Source organism: Trachurus trachurus (assembly GCF_905171665.1).
Source record: "Trachurus trachurus genome assembly, chromosome: 19".
Lineage (NCBI taxonomy): Eukaryota > Metazoa > Chordata > Actinopteri > Carangiformes > Carangidae > Trachurus > Trachurus trachurus.
In genome coordinates this window covers 127,484-144,977 of record NC_139913.1, presented here as the reverse complement: position 1 = coordinate 144,977, position 17,494 = coordinate 127,484, and the positions used below count along the sequence as shown (strand labels likewise).

The 17,494-nt window shown below is 45.5% G+C and overlaps 1 protein-coding gene across 1 annotated transcript; it reads right to left on the bottom strand.

Annotated features, from left to right (window-relative positions):
- Positions 1–4,130: 4,130 nt before the first annotated feature.
- On the bottom strand, positions 4,131–16,654 carry dpysl4 (dihydropyrimidinase like 4; the record flags this gene model as incomplete). The annotated part of the gene is made up of 15 exons (XM_083994783.1): positions 4,131–4,241; positions 4,822–4,987; positions 5,786–5,965; positions 6,070–6,155; positions 6,267–6,351; positions 6,449–6,590; positions 6,748–6,904; positions 8,411–8,531; positions 8,965–9,033; positions 9,631–9,711; positions 9,799–9,860; positions 9,988–10,152; positions 12,522–12,706; positions 13,743–13,831; positions 16,400–16,654. The coding sequence occupies 15 exons, from the start codon at positions 16,652–16,654 to the stop codon at positions 4,150–4,152; spliced, it is 1,935 nt and encodes a 644-aa protein (XP_083850909.1). The 3' UTR covers positions 4,131–4,149.
- Positions 16,655–17,494: the final 840 nt, after the last annotated feature.

The window sequence follows — 17,494 nt, the reverse complement described above, 5'->3', positions numbered from 1 at the left end:
CTTCTTATCACCAACGAGGCTGCTCTCTCTCTGACAGCTGGTTTCTAAACACCATAAAGCATTTTAACCTATAGAGGAGTCAGCTGGTTGTTAAATACCATAAAGCCTAAAATAACATGTCTGGAGGAGAGTGTTTCTATCTGAGATGCTGCGCCACTGGCTCCATCTAGTGGCCGGATTAAGAATTTGGATTTGCGTTAATGCTCCTTGAATCAACAGTGAACCGACATTATATCTGTCAGTGAATGTGAAACAGTTCAGAGCAGAGCCAGATGTTTCTGTTGCTGAGGATGTGCAACATCTGGAGCAGCTCAACAACACCAACATCTGGAGCTCATCAGCAGCTGTTTATGGCTCATCATCATAACCACGACTTCACCTAACCCTTCACTGTAAAAACTCTAAGTCTTTCCAAGAATATTTGTCTTATTTCTTGTCAAAATGTCTCATTTCTAGTCAAAACTAATCTCTTTCCACTTAGAATAAGACTCATCACCTAAAAATGAACTTGTTTTTAGATCATTTTCACTTGTTTCAAACTAATTTTCACTTGAAATAAGTAGAAAAATCTGCCAGTGAAAGCAAGTTTTTTGTGTTTGTAATAAGAAAGAAAAACTTGCTCCACTATCAGATTTTTCTACTTATTTCAAGTGAAAATCTGCTTGAAAGAAGTAAAAAGTGTTAGAAAGTTAAGTAGAAAGAGATTAGTTTTGACTAGAAATAAGACAAATATTCTTGGTAAGATATTTGATTTTTTGCAGTGATCCTGTTGCTGGACCGTCCTCTGACGTGATTGGCTGTCGGACCGTCCTCTGACGTGATTGGCTGTCGGATCGTCCTCTGACGTGATTGGCTGGTGGATTGTCCTCTGACGTGATTGGCTGTCGGACCGTCCTCTGACGTGATTGGCTGTCGGATCGTCCTCTGACGTGATTGGCTGGTGGATTGTCCTCTGACGTGATTGGCTGTTGGATCGTCCTCTGACGTGATTGGCTGTTGGATCGTCCTCTGACGTGATTGGCTGTTGCAGGGAACTGAAGGAGCTGCTCGGTGAAGAACAGACGTCTCACTCTGGTGGTTTTTCTGTCACACTTTATTCATGCAGCTCGTATCACCAGTACAAGTACTTCTACATTCACTACAGGAACAACAACAACAACAGATGCACTGTCACCATGGTTACACTCTTTATGTCTGCACATGAACACGACACATACAAAGAGTTCAGAGAAAGAGCTGGGTATCGATCCGTCCTGGCTCCATGTTGGAGCTGCTGCTGCTGTTTTACTGTGTAATTCTATCGGCCAATCACTGAGCTGGATGAGCTTCTATTCATTTACCCCTCAGGTATTGGTTCATATGGAGACTCCGTCAGTTAATGAGGAGGAGGTTCGATACCCAACCCTGCTGCTGCAGAAACACGGCCGCCATGCTGCATCCAGCCGCCAACACGGCCGCCAACACGGCCGCCAACATGGCCGCCCTGCGGGTCTGAACTGTGACATCATCACCGATGTAAACACTGTAAAAAAATACAAAATGATCAAGGTATCAACAAATCAAAGACACTGTTAAAAATCCCTTCAGGGGCTACGTGCAGCTACCGGTGGAGTTCTGATTAGCACCATTAAGAGTCATGTGATGTTTGGGACTTGACATGAGGTCTAATGGTGGGAAACTAAACCGGTTCAGTCCAGACTAATGAGAACATGGGTCAGATCAATACTAACAGATATTAGACTGATCAGATATTAGACTGATCAATACTAACAGATATTAGACTGATCAATACTAACAGATATTAGACCGATCAATACTAACAGATATTAGACTGATCAATACTAACAGATATTAGACTGATCAATACTAACAGATATTAGACCGATCAATACTAACAGATATTAGACCGATCAATACTAACAGATATTAGACTGATCAGATATTAGACTGATCAATACTAACAGATATTAGACTGATCAATACTAACAGATATTAGACTGATCAATACTAACAGATATTAGACCGATCAATACTAACAGATATTAGACCGATCAATACTAACAGATATTAGACTGATCAATACTAACAGATATTAGACTGATCAATACTAACAGATATTAGACCGATCAATACTAACAGATATTAGACCGATCAATACTAACAGATATTAGACTGATCAATACTAACAGATATTAGACTGATCAATACTAACAGATATTAGACCGATCAATACTAACAGATATTAGACTGATCAATACTAACAGATATTAGACCGATCAATACCAGGCTGATATGGACGGATCAATTCATCTGAGACAAACCTGGACTTGGAAGAGTTTCAGTAAAATGTAGAAACATTTAAAAACATTACGACTGCTGAGCTGAGTGATGACCTCAGAGGAGGCGGGGCTAAATGATGTCATGACCTCAGAGGAGGCGGGGCTAAATGATGTCATGACCTCAGAGGAGGCGGGGCTAAATGATGTCATGACCTCAGAGGAGGCGGGGCTAAATGATGTCATGACCTCAGAGGAGGCGGGGCTAAATGATGTCATGACCTCAGAGGAGGCGGGGCTAAATGATGTCATGAGCTTGGTGGTGACCTCAGAGGAGGCGGGGCTAAATGATGTCATGACCTCAGAGGAGGCGGGGCTAAATGATGTCATGTACAATGAGCAGAATGAGTTGATGTAAAGAACGGAGGAGAAGAGGAAGTACTGCACGTCTGTACTAAAGGATTTCATTCTACTACTACTACTACTACTACTACTACTACTACTACTAAATGTGATGAGTGAAGAGTCTTGAGGTTGTTGAGTACTCGGTAGGATTACAGTACTTCAAATGCCTCAAGTCCTATTTGAAGTACAATGTTGTGTTAACGGGATAGTTCAACATTGCCCATCACCATAATCCCTATAGTCATAGCAGTAGGTTCGTTACCATTAATTGTTGGTGCAAGCTATTTTTAGAACGGTGGAGCAGAGCTGTGAGTCCTATGTTCCCCGCTTTTCCCCAAAAAGGGTCCTATGGGGAAAAGGGGGGAACATAGGAGTGTTTTAGAGGGAAATTCATGTAAAACCACTGATGCACGTTGCCTTCAGGGACAGTTTTTCATCAACAGTCTCTGTATTTCCCTCTAAAACAACTCTGTGTGGTAACGTTGTGTTATTATCTCATAGCGTGGTGAATGTGCAGCTCACAACTTGTCCACCAGAGCGTTGTGGAGTTGTTGGATTGTGTATTTGATGAGTTTGATGAGGGAAACCAAGAAATCCCATAATGAGCCTCCGTAGCGTAGCTCTGAGCAGCTCACGGCTCTGCTCCGCCGTTCTAAAAACAGCTTGCACCGACAATTAAAGGTAACGAACCTACTGCTATGACTATAGGGATTATGGTGATGGGCCAATTTGACAAAATGTTGAACTATCCCTTTAAGAGCCAGTTGTAGTATCTTGTACTTGCGTTGTTGACTGAATACTACAACTAGAACAAGTAGATGAACATTTAGTAGTTATTGGGTATTAGTATTTAGTATTGGTTGTAGTACTACTACTGAATTCATCTTGTTGTTGGGTTTTGTTCTAGATTTATACTACTACTACTACTACTACTACTACCTGGGCTGTACTAATACCTAACCTTCTACAACAGTTGATGTACAGTACATGATGTGGGATTGAGTACTTGCTGCTTGGTTGTTGTGAGGCTGAAGTCATATTATTGTTACGGAGCTGAGTACTAGAGCATGTTGATGCAGTACTATGTCCTAGTTCAGTGTAGTAGTAGTTGTTAGGTTGTGGTAACTTTACTGCAACATTCAGTGGGAGATTTAGAGTTTTTCACTAGTTGTAAGGTTTTTGTGTAACCTTTAAGATTTAGTATTAGTTGTGCAATTACAAGGTTTTAGAGTTGATCTTACCTTTGGGACCATCATTGGGTTTAATAATAATTTAAGTAGTTAAATGAATTAAAGTACTTATCTTGTGGGTTTGTTGGGATATGGAAGTACTGTATACATGAAGGAGTACTGTCATAGGGCCAGAGGCCAGCGGTACAGCTGGAGGATTTGTAATGTTTCCCTTCTTGTGGAGTTGTAGTAAATGTTTCCCTTGTGAGACCCAAAGCATCGGTGTGATTCTTCCTGTTTTAAGATAAAGATGTGATGTTGGATCGTCCACCGGGAGGCGCCACAATCTTCTGGGCAGAGCGACGAGGAATGTGGTCGTCAATCTGGGCTCCTGGAAGAGAAGAAGTGTTGATGATTATGGATAAGTCGTCTTCTTCCTCTTCTGATTCACACGTAGTGCCTGACTGCAGTATTTATTTAGTTAAAGCAGAAGTAAGGTGAATGTTTGTGTTAATATAAGTCTTAAATAGTTGTATCTTCCGACAGCAATCACTTCTATAGAGTGTTTGGTCTGAAACACGGGTCTGTCAGTCACTCTGCTCTGCTCTGAGCCCAGGAGAAAACTTTCCTTGTATCCTACAACCTTTATCCAATGAGGAGAGAGAACGGCATAAAGGGGCAGTCCTCTCTGTGTGTGCAGCCAAGGGATGCGCCTGAATGTGGTGACGTAGGGACGAGGACCAATAGATCCATGACGAGGGCGGGGGCTGCTAACTTTTGCTTGCTTACTTTATTGTCCCATGAAGGGAAACTCGTCTTGGGCGTCAGGCCGCTACATTGCCCACGTCCATCACAGTAAGAAATACAAATAAAATCCATCGTAATACACGGAACACATTCACATGAACTGCATGAGTACAGTCTTTACCCAGAATGCACCAGAGTCCATCAGTTTTAGATGTACGATCTACCTGCTAAGGTGAATCCTGACTGGTGAAGGTTTCGAGGACCAGTCAGGGTTTTTGGACAGGAAGTTCCTCGACCGGTCGGAGTGGGAGGGACGGATTGAGTCATGCTGATGACGTCATGGACGGGACCGTCGTAGTTCCCTCTGGGAACGCCGCGAGCCTCCGCCATCTGGTGGAAGACAGAGAAGCTGGTCAGTGAGTCAGTCATCTGGTCAGTGAGTCAGCTGGACAGTGAGTCAGTCAGTCAGTCAGTCAGTCAGTCAGTGAGTCAGCTGGTCAGTCAGTGAGTCATCTGGTCAGTAAGTCATCTGGTCAGTGAGTCAGTCAGCTGGTCAGTGAGTCAGTCAGTCAGTCAGTGAGTCAGCTGGTCAGTGAGTCAGTCAGCTGGTCAGTGAGTCAGTCAGCTGGTCAGTGAGTCAGCTGGTCAGTGAGTCAGTCAGCTGGTCAGTGAGTCAGTCAGCTGGTCAGTGAGTCAGTCATCTGGTCAGTGAGTCAGCTGGTCAGTGAGTCAGCTGGTCAGTGAGTCAGTCAGTCAGTCAGTGAGTCAGCTGGTCAGTGAGTCATCTGGTCAGTGAGTCAGTCAGCTGGTCAGTGAGTCAGTCATCTGGTCAGTGAGTCAGTCAGCTGGTCAGTGAGTCATCTGGTCAGTGAGTCAGTCAGCTGGTCAGTGAGTCAGTCATCTGGTCAGTGAGTCAGTCAGCTGGTCAGTGAGTCAGCTGGTCAGTGAATCAGCTGGTCAGTGAGTCATCTGGTCAGTGAGTCAGCTGGTCAGTGAGTCAGTCAGCTGGTCAGTGAATCAGCTGGTCAGTGAGTCAGCTGGTCAGTCAGTCAGTCATCTGGTCAGTGAGTCAGCTGGTCAGTGAGTCAGCTGGTCAGTGAGTCAGCTGGTCAGTGAGTCAGCTGGTCAGTGAGTCAGTCATCTGGTCAGTGACCAGCTGGTCAGTGAGTCAGTCAGCTGGTCAGTGACCTTGCTCCGGGCTCTGATCCTCTTGTAGATGACATCTGGGAACGCCTTCCTGGGAATGAAGCGTCCTGATCCCTCCACTGTGTTGAGTTTTCCGTCTTCCACGACGATTCGTCCTCCGCTGATCACCACCGAGGCGGCGCCGCGGAGCTCCAGCCCCTCCAGGATGTTCAGCTCCACTGTCTGCACACGGGGGGGAGGGCAGTGTATGATGGATGTTCAGTCAGTATGATGTATGATGGATATCCAGACTAAGTGACACTGTGTGGGTGTGGTCTTGTCGTTACCAGGTTGTGAGTCGTTGCAGAAACAGTTTTTGTCTCCTTCGGGTTCCAGACGACAATATCAGCATCCGATCCCACAGCGATGCGTCCTGAACACAGACAGAGATTCATCATGTGGATTTATTTTACATCAACCATCAACATCACCTTCAGCTGAGGTCGTACACATTCTGCATCTGTTTTTAAAAAGTACGGAAAACCTTTTCGTGGGTACATGTTGAACAGTTTTGCGGCGTTGGTGCTCGTCACTGCCACAAATTCGTTTTCATCCATCTTCCCTGTGGCCTGTAGAAACAGAACAACGGGTCATCATTAAAGTCTTCAAGGAGAAACCGTCGTGCAGCCAGCTCGGGGTTAAAGGTCCAATGTGAAACCATCTCACCACAGCTCTGTCCCAGACCACTGACATCCTCTCCTCCACCCCAGTGGTTCCCTCTGGGATCAGAGTGAAGTCGTCTTTACCGACAGCTTTCTGGGCCGTGGAGAAGCTGGCGTGGGCGCTGGCGGTCACCTGAAGGTCGCCGCTGAACAGAGACACAAAGACACAAAGCAGCTCAGACTCAGCTGCTTCACCTGGACGTCATACTGAAGTCACACTCACCATGCCAACACTCACCATGCCAACACTCACCATGCCGACAGAGAGACGTCACCATGCCGACAGAGAGACGTCATACTCACCATGCCAACAGAGAGGAGAGGTACTGGGGTGTCGAGGGGTCGGGGTTGAGGGGCGGGCTCGTGACGAAGGCAGCGGCAGTCGCCCAGTCTTTAGACCAATAGTGAGAGCCGTCAGTGGCCAGGCTGGCTGTGATTGGTTCCCCGTACACCACCATCCCTAAGGACACAAACAGGAGGATGTTGAAGCTACATATCTCTCTGATAGTCGCTGTCCCATGGCAGCAGTGGGACACTTTGACCTTCAGGACAACTCAGTCAGAGTAGAGCACTGTAAAAGAGAGTAAGGACAGCATCGGTCCAATGGAAGCGCCTCCTGGTGGAGGAATATGGGTTTTGCAAAAGCGCCCAAGAACTGACATCTCTGCATTGTTGGTGAATGAGCAGTGTGGTGTTTTCAAATATTTAAAGCAGATATCAGTGGAATGTTTTTGTTAATATAAGTCCTAAATAGTCCTATTTTCCGTCAGCAATCACTTACATGAAGTATTTCAGCCTAAACACGAGTCTCTCCGTCACTCTGCTCTGCTGTAACCCGAGGAGAAAATTTTCCTTGTGGGATACAAGTGTTATCCAATGAGGAGAGAGAACGGCATGAAGGGCTGTGTGTGCAGCCAAGGGATGCGCGTGAATGTGGTGACGTAGCACGAGGACCAATTGATGCCTGACAAGGGCGGGGGCTGCTAACTCATGGTGCGTTCAAAGAAACTCGTACTTTGTGTTTTTCCTTCCTGTGAAGTCATACCAGTTCGATCTGGTACGAGTTCACGGGTCGGAAGTTACGAGTGGCCGTTATAGGGAACTTTCACAGACAACAGGATGGTAAAAACACGAGCTACGGGTTACCTGGAACGCTACCAAGTCGTAGTTGTGACTTGAAGCTGTAACTTACGGTTTCAAAAGCCTGCCTTGAACGCAGCATTAGCCGAAACGGCCGTGAAGCTGATATCTGCTTTAAGGACTTTTATAGATCACCCACGTTAATAGCATCATTGTAGATCCTTTACAGATAAATATTAACACATAGGCCAGTAAAAAAACAAACAGTTGTCTACATTAATGTTTCAATCTACATTTTGTAATAAACAAATTATAAGTATAATTTGATATGACCAAGACACCTAAAAACAAAAACACGGCCGTTTTCATCAATTTACAAGCAAGTGGGCAACACACATACATTGGAGTGAATGGGTTTTCTGGGCGCTTTTGCAACACCCATATCCTGCCACTAGGGGCGATTTCAACCAAACTTCTGCATTGGACTCCCCTCGGCCCCCCAGATGACATATCCAAATTTGAAGAAATTTGAAGAAGTATGAAGAAGTTTGATGTTTGGCCAAAAAAAACTTTTTCGACAGCTGCGGGGGTTAAAAATCTTCGAAAATCGCCTTGGTCGTTTTCTCCAAAACCACCGGCCCAATTTCAACCAAACTTCTGCGTTGGACTCCCCTCGGCCCCCCAGATGACATATTCAAATGTGGAGAAATGGCAACCGCCATTCCGACATGCCGCCATTCCGACATTAGGCCCTAATTGTCGGAATGGCAACACTTAACCCTTTAATTTAAAGTCCCATCATTCCGACAATTTTTGTCTCCTAAGGTCGAAATGGCGGTATTTTTTTCTTTTTTAAAAGGTGTGATGATAAACATGATGATGTCACCTTTCTTCCTGGATTTGGCGATGACATCAGCAGCAGATTTGCTCATCACCTTGGTAACGTACAGTGGACAGTTGGCCTGTTTGGCGATGGTGACAGCACGATACACCGCCTCTGTCTCCACCTGAATGTCCGAGTACACAAACCAGCAACACAACCATGTGTCGTCATCTGATACATCAGCAGTGTGTAACAGGTGTGTAACAGGTGTGTAACAGGTGTGTAACAGCCAGGTGTGTAACAGGTGTGTTAAAGTGCGTTCACACCGGGCGCGAGTAAAATATTCGCCTCGCTCTACTCGTTCGAGTTTGCCCGCTGGAATATTTGTTTTTACTTGCGGCATTTGCGCGAATTTCGCGCGTTCGCTTCATTCGCGCCGCACCATTGGTGTCATTTGCGCCACCGGCACAAATTCGCGTCCATTCTCGTCTGTACGTTGACTTTGTATGTAATCTTATCGCGAGAAAAATTTGCCTCGCGCCCGGTGTGGACACGCCGTTACAGGTGTATTACAGGTGTGTAACAGGTGTGTATCAGGTGTGTGTTAGGTGTGTTACCTCCTCAGGATGAGACAGAACGTGTCCTTCCGGTCCGGTGATTCCCAGAGACAGAAGCTTCTTCTGCTCCTGAAACAGCAGCAGTTTAGTTTAGTTCAGTTTAGTTTAGTTTAGTTTAGTTTAGTTTAGTTTAGTTTAGTTCATTTAGTTTAGTTTAGTTTAGTTTAGTTTGTTTAGTTTAGTTTAGTTTAGTTTAGTTCATTTAGTTTAGTTTAGTTTAGTTCATTTAGTTTAGTTTAGTTTAGTTTAGTTTAGTTTAGTTTAGTTTAGTTTAGTTTAGTTTAGTTTAGTTTAGTTTGTTTAGTTTAGTTTAGTTTAGTTTAGTTTAGTTTAGTTTAGTTTAGTTTAGTTTGTTTAGTTTAGTTTAGTTTAGTTTAGTTTAGTTTAGTTTAGTTTAGTTTAGTTTAGTTCAGTTCAGTTTGTTTAGTTTAGTTTGTTTAGTTTAGTTTAGTTTAGTTTGTTTAGTTTAGTTTAGTTTAGTTTAGTTTAGTTTAGTTTAGTTCAGTTTAGTTTAGTTTAGTTTAGTTCAGTTTAGTTTAGTTTAGTTTAGTTTGTTTAGTTTAGTTTAGTTCAGTTCAGTTTGTTTAGTTTAGTTTAGTTTAGTTTAGTTTTTTCTGTCTGACGTGGTGGAAAGATCAAGTGCTCCCATTGGTCAGGATGTATTACCTCATCGATGATGTCACCATTTTCAGCATGAACCAGTGCAATGGCGCCAAGATCCCGCAGCACCCCGAACGCCTCGTAGAGCTGTAACCATGGCAACGAGAGCTCAGTAACAGGAAGTGACAGAACAACAAGGTGTAACCATGGCAACAAGAGGAAGAGGAAGTTCACCTGAGAGTCGGAGCTCTGGAATCGGTCTTTGTAGGACATGAAGAAGAGGAAGGAGTTCACGCCTGCAGTAGGGAGCAGAGTACTTAAGTAATAGAGTACTGAGGTAACAGAGTACTGATGTAATACTGCAGGTAACAGAGTACTGCAGGTAATAGATTACTGAGGTAATAGATTACTGCGGTAACTGACCTCGGTCCTTGGTGAGCGTCTCCATCTCTTCGTAGAGGCCGTCGTGCCAGCGCGTGACGTCCATGTGCAGAGAGAAGTCGCAGCACGCCGTCTGCTCCGCCGCCTCCCTCCACTGGTCGAAGGCCGACAGCAAACTAGTCCCCGGCTCGGCCAGCGCATGGTCAACTACACACAACACACAACACACACACTGTTAGCATGGTCGACTGACACACACAGTTAACAACACACACACCGTTAGCTGAGATCACTGAAACACACACACACTGTTAGCTGCGATCGTACCGATCGTATCGAGGGATTCTACGTCTACGTCACAGACGTTCTACTGCGCATGTCGCCTGCAGAAAGACAGCAGCAAGAGCCGTGATCAGGGGCCGGTTGCACCACCTCTCACTAAGTGTTTACTAACCTGAGTAAATGTGTAAGTGTTTACTAAATCAAGATTTAGTCATTACTAAATTAAAATGGGTTGCACCAGTTTTACTAGGAATCACGTAGAGCTAGTAATTACTAAGTGTTTACTAAATATTTACACCTACCCTAGGGGTTGTGTAACTGTTTACTAGTTAGGCTACAGTTTGTCGACACAGGATCAAAACCAACTGGAAAAAAACAACAACAACTAGCTTATAACGGCTCGTTTAGAGAGGTTTGCTTTACAAAACAGAGAACCTGCCGTTAGGAAAAGGCTTTTGAGAGACAGAGTCCACAATTTAGATGTATCCACACCACTTTCCGGAGAACGACGCTGGGTGTCGCCATGACACTCCATTCATTACATTTTAGATTAACGTTAGCTGGGCTAACCGTTAGCTATTAGCCGTTAGCAGTGTCTTAAATAACTCAATAAACAGCCCATGAAAAAAAATATTTTCCCCAGCGGATATCTTTGTTACAACATGACTGAGCTAACTGGAGTAGTTTCATGTCGTGTCCGACAACGGGAGGGTTTTAACAGCTGACGTCCTGAGTTAGTTTGCTGCTGCTGTTAGCTGTCAGCAGCAGCAAAGCTAACAACTACGACAACCATGACTAGTTGCAGAGGCGTGCACACAGAAGTGGTGGTGTTTGTTCGGTAATTCGTTTTGTAGACATGACAGACATCAGATTAGTCAGGGCGGTTTTGGCAGCCCGGAGGCGATATTTTTTTTCCTACTATGACCAGCCAAGACCCGCCTTACTCCACCTCTGATTGGCTGCCTCTGCAAGGCTAAGCCTATCCCTGCATCTTACCCTAACCTTAACCACTCCCTTCACACGCCTAAACCAACCGTCTTTGCCTAAACCTAACCGTCAGAGTCGAGGGCATCGTGATAAGCCAATCAGAGGCCTAGTAAGGCGGGTCTTGGCTGGTCATAGTAGGAAAAAAAATATTGCGGCCCGGAGCCCCCACATTTGGTGCCTACACCGGTGGCTAGCGCTACCAGTTAGCCGCTTGCTAGAATGCTATTCCTGGGTGAAACGGAAGTTGAAAACCGACTTCCGTTGTGGTGTGACGAAAATAAAGTGGTGGATATGATGACTTTGATATTTACTGTCGGTACCGTTTAAATATGCGACCACATAATGCGGATCACGGACATGCTAACGTTAGCTGCGGCAATTTAGCATGGGTCCGAACGGGGCTCTACCTCCGTTGTTACGCTGCGATACTTCACTACGGGGTCGATTCAGAATGTGGTTGGGGACACAATTCAAGTCTACAACGGTACTGTGTGTCGGGTGGCAGTGTGAGTACCTCAACGAGTACGTGCAGCTGCCCGTGCAGGCAGAAATACCACAACATTGCCGGCTTCCCGGATGTGGTGGCATGTGTCGCACACTTCAAAATAAAAGCGCCCAGCTGTTCCTGTGTACATTCTGCTCCGCACGCTGATTGGGTAGCCAAGTTGTTGTCGTCACTTAACTAGACTAGTAACCTGCTAGTAACCACTTACGCATAACTAGATACGGGATTGCATACACTGGTCTGGTGCAACCGAAATTAGTAAACAACTAGTTGCAAACTAGCTAGTAATTACTAAGGGTTTAGTAGTGGTTTAGTAATTACTAAATCCTGAATTTAGTAAAGAGATACGCCAAACTGGTGCAACCCCACCCAGGTCTTTTTGTGCTGTTAGTTGCACTAATTGTTTTGATAAAAATAACAAAACGCACAAATTTTACAGAATACCGTCAACTCGCACCCCTTTCAAGGCAAACGAGGGAGAAAATAGTACATTGGAGATTAATTTGGAGTAATATAACGTGTTAGACACGTTGGTTTGAATGGTGATAAAGCTAAATGCTCACAGGCACAGCTGTAACGTTATAACTGCAGAGAATGAGTTGTGAAATGTTCACTACGACAGTGACTGAAGACGAGGTCACATACTAATGGAAAGCTGAGATTAATTAACGTTAAGATACTCAGCCATGCAGGTAACGTTACAGTTCACGGTCAGGATGCAGCTGTTTCAGACTTTAGACAATAATCCCTCTATCGATCGTATTGATCGGTGATCGGTGATCGGTGATCGGCGAGGACTGACTGATGGTGGTGGTTCCCCCGGCGAGCGCGGCTCTGGTTGCCGTGGTGAAGTCGTCGGCGGGGCTCTGTCCCCTCTGCGGCGCCAGCAGCGAGGTGTTGGCGTCGACGCCGCCGGGGATGAGCAGCTGTCCGTAGGCGTCCAGCGTCCGCACGCCGGGCGGCACCACCAGCTGCTCGCCGATCTGCCTGAGGACGACACAACGACACGGGGATGAGACAGGGACGGACAACCCATAATAGCCCACAGAACTCTACAGCCCATAATAACCCCCTCCTCTCTATCTAGTGACCAGTTGTAGTAGTGGTGTCTGAATGTTTAGTGATTATTAATTAATTCACCGCAAAATGTAGTGAACATCCGATGGTCACTAACCGGAGCAAGATATCCCATCATGCATTGCGGTCACGGATCGACGCCGTTACCACAGCGACCCAGAGCGACCGGTGTAGCTACCAAATAAATGCAGTAGTGACCGGTGTAGCTACCAAATAAATGCAGTAGCGACCGGTGTAGCTACCAAATAAATGAAGTAGTGACCGGTGTAACTACCAAATAAATGAAGTAGTGACCGGTGTAACTACCAAATAAATGCAGTAGTGACCGGTGTAGCTACCAAATAAATGAAGTAGTGACCGGTGTAACTACCAAATAAATGAAGTAGTGACCGGTGTAGCTACCAAATAAATGCAGTAGTGACCGGTGTAACTACCAAATAAATGCAGTAGTGACCGGTGTAGCTACCAAATAAATGCAGTAGTGACCGGTGTAGCTACCAAATAAATGCAGTAGTGACCGGTGTAGCTACCAAATAAATGCAGTAGTGACCGGTGTAGCTACCAAATAAATGCAGTAGTGACCGGTGTAGCTACCAAATAAATTTCCTAACAAGCGTTATAAACTGACCACAGACTCTGGATAGCGAGGCTAATTTCTGTTAGCCCGTCTATGGTGTTTTACATTATACATTAGCATTAAGCTGGTTGTATCCATGGTAACTACGCCGGCCGTTACAATCGCGGTCAGAACGTTTTAATTACGCGACGTAATACGTCATTAACTGTGCGGCGGAGTAGTGTCAGAAAGTGTTTTTTTATTTGACCAGTGAGTCACTATATTGAATTCACTATAGTGAGGAGGGAGGAGGGAGGAGGGAGGAGTTTAGGACACAACCAGTGTGACATCACTGATGACATCACTGATGACATCACTGGTGACAGTTACTTGATGACGCCGTCCTCCACGTAGACGTCGGCGTAGAACGACTGGTCGTCATTGACAACCTTTCCTCCTTTGATGATGACACGGTCGCTCTGCAAACACAAAGGATTCTGGGTAAAACACCGGTCAGACTGACGTGTGTGTGTGTGTGTGTGTGTGTGTGTGTGTGTGTGTGTGTGTGTGTGTGTGACTGAATGTGACGTCACTTCCGGTCCAGTTCAGCTTAGCTTCTCATTAGCATCAATCAAAGAGGTGAAATGTGACAACACTGAAATGTCCCACAGTCCTGAACGCACCGTCGCTTCAACATGTAAATCTGAGTTTCTATCTGAAGCTGCGGACTCGAACCTGAACCGGACTGGACCGGACTGGACCGGACCAGCCGAGCCGAGCCGAGCCGGGCCAGTAACCGGGACAACCGGCCGGTGCGCGTGATGCTGCAGCCCCGCCTGTCAGTCAGCGGCTCGTGCAGACCAGACGGAGCTGCAGCATCTCGCGCACCGGCCGGTTGCCCTGGTTACTGGCCCGGCTCGGCTCGGTTCGGCTCGGGTTGGACCTACCGCGGGTCTCGCGCTGCTCTTCTTCATCCTGATCGATCTGTGATCAACACACACACACACACACACACAGGCTGCTATTGTTGCCGTGAGCTCTGACGTCACGTCGCCGGCAATATGCACGCACACGACTTCCGTTTTGGACCTTCAAAATAAAACACACCTCCCTCCCTCACACACACACACACACACACAAACACACACACACACACACACACACACACACACACACACACACCACTGTGTGTAAGCTGCTAGTAGGAGCTGATGTTTCCTGTAGCTACATTTAGTGAAATGACAATAAAGTGTCTGAAGTCTGAAGTCTCTCTCTCTTTGACCCTAACCCTCCATTAGTTCTGAGCTTCACTCAGAGTCATGACGTCAGCATCCTCTCTGTTGTTATAATGTTTTAATATTTATATTTCAGCTCATTATTTGATCAAATTCCACAATTAATCAGAAAAACGATGTGGTTTTATTTTGAAAAGAAGCTCCGGATGTGAATGTCCATGACTTCCACCTGTGTGTGTGTGTGTGTGTGTGTGTGTGTGTGTGTGTGTGTGTGTGTGTGTGTGTGTGTGTGTGTGTGTGTGTGTGTGTGTGTGTGTGTGTGTGTGTGTGTGTGTTCAGCTTCATCAGCTCCAGTTCAGAGTTGATATTATAGTGATATCAAAGGGTTAGTTCACCCAAAATTGAAACTTGCTCCGTGCAGCACTGCATGTCCATATTGAGAACGGAGCTCCACCTCGACACCGGCAGAGCAGTGAACTGAGACACTGGGAGCTTCCGCTACAAACAAGCTTCAAATATTTGATTTTATTTGATTTATTCGTCCATTCCACAAAACATAAACATACACACAAACAAGTCAAAATGTCATGATCAATAAGCTGCTTCAGGGCTTCAGGCCGACGGCAGAAGCAGCTTATTGATGCCTCCCCTGTTTACAGGAAGAAACATTACAATAACTAAACTAAACAAAACTTGTAGTAGGATTAGACTGGAAGAGAGTAAGTAAAGTGAATAGTATCAAAATAAAACAAGCAGAACCATCATTTAGTAATAATAATTAACTTACTTTATCCTAGTGTTAAATATTTATTCAATACATTGATTTTAAACATCCTTTTAATCATGTCGGGGCTTCAATACCAGAGGGACATGACAGACGAGCAGCATGGAGGTATCTGGATGTTTTCTGGTGTGTCTTTTTGTTATGAAGAAAAGTTCTCTCTGTTCTCAACCGTTATATGGACATGCAGTGCTACGCCGAGACCCCCTGTAACTCAGAGAAGACACGGAGGACTCTGAAACTTCTCCCAGCCCTTAGTCCACATGAGGGGGAGGAGATGATGAGGGAAACTTCAATTTTGGGTGAACTATCCCTTTAAAGATTCATCAGACTCTTGTACCGGCTCTAGAGCGTCTGTAACAGAGAGTAAGGACCATAGAGATATATATAGTATCTATGGTAACGACAGCATCGGTCCAATGGCAGCGCCTCCTGGTGGAGAGAACTGACATCTCTACATTGTTGGTGAATGAGTAGTTTGGTGTTTTCAATCATTTAAGGACATTTATAGATCCAGATGGAAATTAGCCCACGGGCTACAATCTGTACTACGGTACATGTTTTATTAATGTGCATTGTCCTGACTTCTAAATAAATAAATAAATAAAATATCACCTACGTTAATAGCATCATTGAGGATCCTTTACAGATAAACATTAACACATAGGAGAGTAAATAAATAGTTTTCTACATGAATGTTTCAATCTACATTTTGTAATAAACAGATTATAAATATAATCTGATATGACCAAGACACCTAAAAACAAAAACACGGCAGTTTTCATCAATTTACCAGCCAGTGGGCAACACACATACATTGGAGTGAATGGGTTTTCTGGGCGCTGCTGCAACACCCATATCCTGCCACTAGGGGGCATGAGGCTTTAACCACAGGAGTCAATGGAGGTGGCGTTACTCTCTGTTACAGCTCTGACCAGCTCCAGTTCAGAGTTGTGATGTTAAGTTACTTGTGAGCTGCAGCTCTGTGGTTCACTAGTGTTTCTATAGAGAACCATCAGGTGAGAACAAACCTCTCTCTTGCCGTAGTTTTCCCGGGCGCGTCCTCCTCCTCCTCCTCCTCCTCCTCCTCCTCCATGGTGGTCGTCGTGGCGACTCGGAGCAGCTCTCCGCCGCTCCGTCCGTGGACTGAAGGACTCGAAGTTGAGGGTTTTGTTCTCGAAGGCTCCCTCCACGCTGCAGAACATCCCTCCATACTTCATCCTGGGCCGAGGAGAGTCGGAGCCGAGCCGGGACAGCAGGGAGCAGCGGTCGTCCTCCTCAGACATCACGGAGAGATGAGATCAGACCACCAGACCACAGGGACAAAGGATGAAGAGGAGGAGGAGAGGAGGAGAGGAGGAGGAGGAGGAGGAGGAGGAGGAGGAGGAGGAGGAGGAGAGAGGAGGAGGAGGAGGAAGAGGAAGAGGGCTGAGTACCTCGGGCAGTAAATGAGGAGATGAGAGGAGGAGGAGAAGAAAAGGAGGTCATGGAGGAGGAGGAGGAGGAGGAGGAGGAGGAGGAGGAGGAGGAGGAGGAGGAGGAGGAGGAGGTCTGGATCAGATGACTCAAAGTGATCCGATTGTTATATTATATATAAATATATATACTGTATAAGTGTATATATATATATAGATGTGTATAACCGACCCTATTGATGTTTAGAACGAGTGTTGATCGATTGGAGGTTTGTTCGTGACCTGTTATGACATCACAGTGAGTGGCCTCAAAGTTTCAGCTTCAGTGAACACAACGAGACACACACACACACACACACACACACACACACACACACACACACACACACACACACACACACACACACACACACACACACAGGTCAGTGCTCATTACAGCTGATGATCTGAAACTCTGAGGTCCCTTCAGTCTGAATTGGATTTATTTCCCTGACAGAATCACACACACACACACACACACACACACACACACACACACACACACACACACACACACACACACACACACACACACACACACACACACACACACACACACACACACGCACGCACACACACACTCTCAGTGAACCAGAACAAAGTCTCTGTCTCTCTGCAACGTGAAGATGTCGTTTCACAGTGAAATAAAAGCTCAACCAGACTCAGTTCTCA